Genomic DNA, 9,391 nt, shown 5'->3' on the forward strand with positions numbered 1-9,391 from the left:
ACTGTAGGACTTTGCACGTGCTGTGCCCTCCCTGCATATTAAATCTCAGCCCAGTGCCTTCGCATTGGATAATTATCACTGTGTACTCTGGGCTTCAACTTAAACGTCACTTCTTCTGGGAAGTCTTCCCTGACTACTCCTCCCCTTGCTTCAGCTCCACCAAATGTGATGAGAGTCTCAGCTCTGTGCTACCAGAGCATCCTCTACAGATTTTATTGTGTTTGCTTCTTTTGACTGTCTCTTCCCCTAGACTGCAGCCTCCTTGAGGGCCGGGACTGTTTTGATTGCAGTTGTATCCCCAGGGTCCTAATTGCAAGTATTGCAAGAAAATGCCATAATTGGAGGAAAATGTTAGGTTTCAATTGCAGCAGCTGTGGTATAGAAACGGACTTATTTAGCTATTTTCTGATTTCTGTTAGTTGTCCAAGTTTATAGATATGTTGTTTTGACTTTCATAATGCTGAGTTCCATTACATACCAGAGCCCTCTGTTACCTGAAGCTGGGCCAGTTTGAAGAGGCAAAGCAGGACTGTGACCAGGCGCTTCAGATGGACCTCGGCAATGTGAAAGCATGCTACAGACGAGCTCTTGCTCACAAAGGACTCAAGGTGAGGAAATCTTTGTTTTAATATATAAATGTCAGCTCTGAACAGATCATGTGGTTTTCATGAACATGAATTGTGGGCTCAAGGAATGGCAGTGACATTATCCTGGGATTTAATCCCAGTTCTGTACTCAGCAGTCCCAAAACCTTGGAAGATGCCTCAGATTTCCCTGAACTATAATGTGGAGCTAGATAATTTCTAAGATTCCTTCCAGCTCAAAAATGATGATTTATTTCCTGATTTTCTAAGGAGTGTTGTTATTTATAATAGGTCCACTTTAAAGGACAGGAAGGTTTGTTACTGAATTACTGAAGGCCACCAGCAACGCCACTGAATTCCTCTAGCAGGGGACTGGGGTTGTCTGTACGGTGGGAGGGAGGTATCAGAACTGAAGGTGTGTTCACGCCACGGACGTTGGTAGAGACATGGCAGAGTCTGGGAAGTTCGTTGTGATTTGGGCCTTAAACTGGCCAGTGGTCAGAGTGAGGCTATAGGATGGCATTCTTCTCTAAGAAAACCACACCATTATTTTCAAGGAAAGTATTGTATAATTACATTTTTCTTTATGATGATTCTTCTACGTGGAAAACTTGAGTGAATGTTCACATTTGTAGAAAATAACATGACAAGGAAAAAATCAGAACATACTGGGAAATGGCATTTCCTGAAATGGTATTTTTAAAGAATCAAGTTGATTAAGGTTTAATACAATGAAATTCACACATTGTCAGTGTACAGGTCATTGACTTTTTTTTTTCCTCTTTAAAGTTTTTTTTAATTGAGATATAATTGACATTTTATATCAGTATCAGGTGTACAACATAGTGATTTCGTATTTGTATATACTGTGAAATGACCATAGTATGTCTAGTTCACCACACAGTTACAAATTTTTTTTTGTGACGAGAATTTTTAAGATTTATTGTCTTAGAGACTCTCCAATATACAATACACGATTACTATCTCGAATCACCATGCTGTTTACATCTCCATGACTTACTTATTTTATAACTGGAATTTTGTACCTTTTAAGGGTCTTCAACCATTCCCACCCATCCTCCACACCCCAGCTTCCACCTTGCCTCTGGCAACCACCAATCTGTTCTCTGTTTCTGTGAGTTCAGGTGGTTGTTTTTTTTCTTGGTGGTGGTTTTTTTTTGTTTTTTTGGATTCCACATGTAAGTGAGATCATAAGGTAATTGTCTTTCTCTGTATGACTAATTTTACTTAGCATGACGCCTTCAAAGTCCATCATATTGTCACAAATGGCAGAACTTCCTTCTTTTTATGGCTGAATAATATTCCATTGTGTAGATATACATTTTCTTTATCTGTTCATTCACTGATGGACACTTAGGTTGCTACTGTAAATAATGCTGCAGTGAGCATGGGAGTATCTTTTCAAGTTAGTGTTCTCGTTTTCTTTGGATAAATACAGGTTCCTGTCTCAGGTGGCTGAGCAGTACAGTGTGATAAGGGAGGGTGTACAGCAGGAGGGAGAGATTTGAGGGAGGAGTGTTGACCTTACTGAGTTTGGTGTATAGCACACAGATGAACAGGCAAGTGAAGAGGTGCGTAGGGCGAGGTCCAGAAATGTCCTGCGCGCAGGAGCTTCTGTCCCCGTGGAACTGGGGTGCGTCACCCTCCCAGCATGTGGATGCCCCACTCACCAGCCCAGCAGCTCCACTGTATCCAGTATTCACAGTGTGTTCACTGTATTCCCAGGGCCCAGGTGACCTGACCACTCCCCTCCCCTTTTTTTTGTTAGCAACATACTCATTTGTAAACCTCACGTAAAGATTTCCTAGGTGGTGTGTGGCACCATGAATTAAAAGAGGCTTCTTGAAAATTTATTCAACTGTTTTTGAACTTAATGGATTTGGGTCCGTGAGGTACTCATGATCTGCATGACTCATGAGTTTATATATGTCCAGACCCTTAGAACAGGTTTATCCCATACTGGCTGCCTGACTCTTTGAACTTGTTTACTTTATTCAAAGTCAGAAGTTGTACCTAATGAAAGACCGGAATTTTATACTTCCTTGGAATGAATTCTAGAAATTGTATTATGATGCAGAAAGATAATCCCAATTTTTTTTTTTAAAGGTGTTTTCTGGCTTTTATTTATTTATTTATTTTTGGCTGTGTTGGGGCTTCGTTTCTGTGCGAGGGCTTTCTCTAGTTGCGGCAAGCGGGGGCCACTCTTCATCGCGGTGCGCGGGCCTCTCACTATCACGGCCTCTCTTGTTGCGGAGCACAGGCTCCAGACGCGCAGGCTCAGTAGTTGTGGCTCGCGGGCCTAGTTGCTCTGCGGCATGTGGGATCTTCCCAGACCAGGGCTCGAACCCGTGTCCCCTGCATTGGCAGGCAGATTCTCAACCACTGTGCCACCAGGGAAGCCCGATAATCCCAATTTTTAGTAATGCTATCCCACTAGAGTATGAGGCTGGCAGCTTGTTTTCCTGGTTTGATTTCTTATAACTTGATCCGTATACCCTGTAGTTTGAGTTATGTGCCAAGTGAATTTACTTGCAGGATCTTCAAAGGCTACCACTGCTTATAAAACGCATCAGAACTCACACCTGGATCGGCTTCCTCTGTGTGACTGGTGAGGAAGTGGCACAGGGGCTCACAGGGAGCTGGGGCCCTGCCTGTGCTTTCTCAGATATTTTGTTTGTTTTCTAGCTTGCTTTATTTTATTTTTATTTTTTCTGTGTGCCAGGTTTGAAAAATATAGGGCTTTCCTTAATGTTCAGCTGTTCTTCATAAGAAAAGATAATTGAACATTTTACTTTTACTTACAATTTATATCTTCTATCGAGTGCCACTCACGTGCTAGGCTTTGGGAGCATAGAGGTGGTAAGACATAGTGCCTGCCTTAGGGAATTCACAGCCAACCGGGGATGCTATCAGGCCAAAAGTATCAAAAAGAGTAATATCGTCTAAAATAAATGCTGTTATTGGAGTCTAAGCACATTTATTAATAGTAAATGTTATCATAAACACATGTGATTATACTTTACCTTTTTTTTTTGGTTGAGGCCTAATAAGGTCATTAGCAACTTTTAACGTCCTCCTTTTTGCTGGAGCCGCACTTCTCTGTGTGAGCTCTGCTCTGCCCCCCACTCTGCGTGGCTGGCTTCCCTTCAGGTCCTGTGTTCTCTGGTTCTCTGACACCCATGTCAAAGGAGACTCCTTCCCCTCGTTTGCGTCCGTCTCCATCCTTGCTTCTCTTAATTGCATAAATGACAGTGCACGCTTACTTTATTTATTCATTTGTTCACTTGTTTTCTTATTGTTTCCCCTCATAAGACGTAAGCTTCCACGAGGGCCGGGGCCCCGGCTGTCCTTTCCCCTACGGTGTCCTAGCCCCTGGCCCATGGAGGGGCTGGATCTGGTCTGACGCTGTGGTTACCTGGCAGCCTGGCCCCTCCTCTGCCACCACCTCCCTGCTCCATGGCCGTCCCCGCTCCTCCTGCTGTCGGGCCCTCTCTTCACACTTGCCTGCCTCTGTTTAACATTTATCAAAGTGTATTTCTTGCTTTCTTAGGTTTCTTCCAACCAGATTGGTCTTTAGGCACAGACTTTCCTTGAATGGATGAAAAAGTAGTCATGTCAACTCCTTGCTGGTGGCCTTCTATTTCCAAGGCTGCAGCTCACAAATCTCCATTTTCAGGCCTCTCACTTGAGCTCCACCACTGTCTTATCATTCACCTTCTGCTCATTGCTGCCTTCATCATCTCAAAGATTATCTTTCTATGCCTCAGTTTCCTCATCTTTAAATGGGGACAGTAACAGTTAGTATTTATAGGGCTATTGTGGGACTAAAATAAGAATACTTGCAAAATGCTGAGACGGGTAACAGTTAGCTATTATTACTTCCTCAACTTGCCCCACTGCCCCCCCCTTCTTGCCTTTCGGTATGATTCCATGCCTGGAACACCTAGGATGGAAACACAGTGTCATTTGTTTTTTGTAGCAGGTTTTCCAACTGCGCTGTTGTGACACAGTGCTGTGTGGAGATTGTTGTTAATAGCGCTGATGTACTACAGTTTGTAAATAATTTACCTTTTTAAAAAATAAGTTAGAGCAGGTTTAAGGTTATCCCTTTTAAACACATCACTCTTGCTCTAGTATGTTGCTGGCTGGAGTGGGAAGGGCCGCAGCATTACAGCTCGTCCCTCAGTAGTGTCACATAAGCCCCAGCTTATTTTACCTGTGCTTCAGCGTCCGATGCGTGCTGTTATTATATGTCATGAATCCTTGAGAGGTTACACGTCATTGGAATTCCTGGCCTCCTCACAGAATTAATTTTGGCTTAATCAAAACACGGGTCTAGTCTGTAGTTCTAGAATGTGGCTTGTCACAGCACACTGTGATTCTGTGGTGTCCGTCTCTGCCAGCAGATTCTGTGCAGTGTCTGGTTAAGTGTAGATCCCTTCTCCTTCCCCTCAACCTCTCCAGTGTATTGCCTGACTGTTTATGGAGGAATAAAGGTTGACTCCAGGCTGTTTGAGCAGTAGACAACTCGAAGGGTGTTACAGAACGGGGCATCATGATAACAGCTAACACTGGCCCAGCTCTTTCTAAGGCTAAGCCACTCCCATGTTATTTTATTAATGTGCTGATTACTCGGCACAACCTCGTGAAAACTAGAGTAGAGAATCTCTTCTCATCCTTACTCTAAAGATGAGAGAACTGAAGCTCAGAAAGGTTAAGTGGGATCTTGCTCAAGCTTTCATTGCTAGTAAGTGCTGATGTGAGGCCGTTCACTCTTTCATCTATTCATTCAGCAGACCACAAATGCCTGTGTGTGCCAGGGACTATGAAAGCTGTGGTGATACAGAACTTAACTTGCCTTCTAACCCCAGATTCTGTGCTCACTCTTCTGTAGAGGATGGCCACTGTGTTGTGGGCTACAATATTTTAGCCCAAGACTTACCTCATAGGCCTAACTTTACTACTGCGGTACTAATGGAACCCACCGCACACACTCTGTGTACTCGTCTCACCAATTTCACTCCCACCCGGGCTCATCTGTGCCCCTTCTCCTTTTATGTATGAAAATTATTTTCTCTGCCTTCCTGCTTTCAGAATTATCAGAAAAGTTTAAACGATCTCCATAAAGTTCTCCTACTAGACCCAAATATTATTGAGGCAAAAATGGAACTGGAAGAGGTCACCAGAATCCTGAATGTTCAGGATAATGCAGCATCTTTCAACAAAGAAAAGGAGAGAAGGAAAATTGAGATTCAAGAGGTATGTATATTTGATTATCTCTGAAAGTACTCTTTTGGAGATCCTATACTCATATGGGATTCTGAGGTCATATTCTTATGACTTTTAAAAATTTCGTGTTTTTATTCTGATGATCAATGAAGACATTTTAACAAATTATAATGACAAGATTTTTCTTTTGTTGTGATAATTAGCCACTGCATTTCCCAACTTGGGTCCAAAGACCCTTGGGTGTCTGCATTCTTCCTTTCTGTGCTCCCCTCCCCCCGTACCACCTGGCCTGTGGTTTTATTGCTTCCACTCCAGGTTGCCCTGCGAGCCTGTGGCCACTGAACTTTGCTTCTTGGTCGACCCAGAGAACCCTACAGGACTGATTCAATTTCAGCGGTCCTGCACGCCACACCCCATAGAGGGTTCCTGATTGATTTAGACTTTTTTTAGTAAACTTGTAAACAAGACCGGCCTCATCAGGGGTCCTGGACTACCCTAGAATCAAACCTACCTTTGTGATTTCAGACAACTGGATGCCTTGTGCTGTAGCCTTTTGTTTTGCCTTTAGTGAAGAATGTCAGCTCTTGGATTCCTGTGTCAGCTACCTATCATCTTAAATTTCTACTAAGAGTTAGAGGCTAATATGCGAAAGAAGCTAGGGAGTTTTTTCCCTCTAAGGAGGGAAGGAAAAAGCTGTTTTAAGAGAATTGAAAAATGTAAGTTGACTTCTGTATCAAATGTAACGAAACAAGTAAATGTAAAATTTATCGTGAAGAAGAGATATAAAGTTGTTACAGGTCTTCTTTTATACAGCAGCTTTTACTTATGGAAAATTATAAAATTTCACTGTCACATTCTCAATGTCAAAAACTTTTTTTAAACTTTAAAAAAGAATGCTTTTATGAATGGATACTTATACTTTAAAACTTCTCTTCCTAAAAAAAAGTAGATTTTATGATTATTACAAGTTATATATTTTTCACTTAGAACTTGACTAAACCACAGTCTGCCTGTGTTTTTCAGTTCCTTCCCGTTTTAATAAAGGTAACTTACCTTTATGGGGTGTGTGCAGTGGCCGTTGTGTCACAGTGTAATTTGTCTCCCCCTGAAGGTGAATGAGGGCCATAAAGAGGAGCCTGAAAGGACCTCGGAGGACGTCTCCACCGACTCCCATGCTTCTGAGAAGGGGGACACAAGCAACGGGCCACGAGAATTCTATGAGAAACTACCAATCCCCAAGCCTAACAATGCCTACGAATTTGGCCAGGTTATAAACGCCGTCAGTACTAGGAAAGATAAAGAAGCCTGTGCACACCTGTTAGCCATCACTGAACCGAAAGACTTGCCAGTGTTGTTGAGTAACAAACTTGAAGGGGATACATTCCTGCTCCTCATCCAGTCTCTGAAAAATAATCTTATTGATAAAGATCCTTCTTTGGTATATCAGCATCTTTTATATCTGAGTAAAGCAGAAAGGTTTAAGGTAAGTGACAAACTATGTTCATGGAGACTGATTTTTTTTAGGGTTTTTATAACAACTTTAAAATGTCAGTTTGTATGCTAATATAATTTTTCTCCTTCTTTCAGATGATGTTGACACTGATTAGCAAGGGCCAAAAGGAGCAGATTAAACAGCTCTTTGATGACCTCTCAGACACACCAAACAAACATTTTACTTTAGAAGATGTGCAGGCCCTCAAAAGGCAGTATGAGCTTTAAATAAAGATTATTGTTAGATTTCTTCCATGCATGTATGTGTTCCAGTAATGCTAATGAGATGGTATTGTAATAGAGTTGCATGGATAAAAACCTGGCTTAGAAAAGATCCCTTGGTCTGGACTATAAAATATTTTACTTATTTTTATACATAGAACACATATATTCTACAATCTGCTTTTTATTAGTTGTAAATATTTTCTTATGTACCAGAGCTAACATCTTTATATTTAATAATAAGTATATCTGGAACTTGTTAAGATGCATTTTAATTTATATTATACATTTTCTTTTAATAACTTACTTGTTAAAATTTTGAGTTAAATTACACTTCTTTGGGCTATGAAGGAGTCCTGTTAAGTTTGATAGAAATGTATTTCTTTACAGTTCATTTTTAAAAGTGGAAATCATTAACAGTGATTATTACATCACTTTTATTTCCTGCTAAGATACATATAAATCCCATTTTATACTACTTGTGGATTACAGGCCTCTAAGATGAAATGTAACACTTAAGAAGTCTATAATATGAAATGATTATTAAATAAATTGTGATTATTAATTTAGAGCTATAAGAGGAACTTATTTTTTTCTAATATGGAAGCATTGCCTAATAATTAAGAACAAAAATTGCCTGAAATTCTGCTCCTTTTTACTAGATTTTTAAAGGCAAGTTTCCTTTATGTGTTGCTTATATAAGCAATAACGAAACCACCACTATATAAAAGCAACTAAGCCTGCATTTCTATTTGAATTGTCACTCCCACATTTCCCCCAAACATTTTGAGTGACTTCTCCCTCTTTGTTTCCCCCCTCCTTTAAGCATGATCATATTTATTCCCTTAGTGCAAAAGGGAAAATGAAGAACTCTTTATATTGAGAGCTCCCTTGTTAACTGGGTCAGGGTAAAGGTGTTTCTTACGATAAAACCTTCAGGTCTCTATCAATCAGTGTGCTGTCATTTATTCCTGTAGTCTCTGGTCAGGTTTCTTTTTCTGAAGCATTTTCTTGTTCTTTAGAAGAGCAGAGGAAAGATGACTATCACATTCGTTATTTCCATATCCATTATTATCTAATATTTAATAATTAAAGAATATTTAAAGTATTGTGGGTAAATGGTTTCAAACTGTGCCATTTTTTAAAAAAACTATTCTTTCCTAAGCTCATAAATGAAAATCTGCTGTGATGGGTATTTAACTCTAGTCTTCAAGCAAACGAACAAAACAGTTTTCTCCTTTTGAATGATACTAAGTTTTTGTGCAAGTACATGAGGGAGTGTGTTAGTAACTTTACAGTAGAAACAACATGAAAAGGAAACGTTCTCTTTTGTTGACAGTTACATACCCAGTACTAGCTGCACGGGGCAGCCTCTCCCGTGGAGGAGGTGGGAAGCAGTGAGCAAGTGCCGGGCTGTCCCAACTGTTGGGTCACACCTGGAGAAACTTGTTTCTCCCCAGCCGGAGTCCTGAGGGGGGACCTCCATGACTGAAGGAAGGGAAGAGAAAGTGAAGGAAGCAGATAAGAATATCAAGGGCATTAAAGGAGCACAGTTCCTGCAGACATCTTCAGGACTTCAGCAGGAAGTCTGCCCACAAGCCTCTGGGAGTACCCTACTTAGGGATCTCCCCACTGGGTCCGTGGGCATCCCCAACACCCCAAGTGCTAAACCCACACCTCCTGCCATTCTGTGGCCAGATCCTTCTGCATGCTCCTGAGTGCTGCAGCAGTGAGAGCAGGCGCAGTAGTTGGAGTATTCTCAGAAGGATGGACCAGAGTCTGTGGGTAAGGGAGAAATTGCAACTGAAGCTATAACACTACCCTTCTGGAAGACAAAAGAGAGG

The 9,391-nt window shown here is 41.2% G+C and overlaps 1 protein-coding gene across 4 annotated transcripts in view; it reads left to right on the plus strand.

Moving 5' to 3' along the window:
- SPAG1 (sperm associated antigen 1) overlaps window positions 1-8,655 on the plus strand; it is an 89,746-nt gene extending 81,091 nt beyond the window's left edge. For all 4 annotated transcript variants that reach the window (XM_082432703.1, XM_082432702.1, XM_082432704.1 and 1 more), the window contains 4 exons: window positions 482-608; window positions 5,700-5,864; window positions 6,946-7,317; window positions 7,422-8,655. In XM_082432703.1, the coding sequence (XP_082288829.1) occupies window positions 482-608; window positions 5,700-5,864; window positions 6,946-7,317; window positions 7,422-7,553 (796 nt within the window). In that variant the 3' untranslated portion in view covers window positions 7,554-8,655. The remainder of the gene's footprint in view (window positions 1-481; window positions 609-5,699; window positions 5,865-6,945; window positions 7,318-7,421) is intronic.
- The last annotated feature ends 736 nt before the right edge of the window (window positions 8,656-9,391 follow it).

Source organism: Balaenoptera physalus (assembly GCF_965194825.1).
Source record: "Balaenoptera physalus genome assembly, chromosome: 17".
NCBI lineage: Eukaryota > Metazoa > Chordata > Mammalia > Artiodactyla > Balaenopteridae > Balaenoptera > Balaenoptera physalus.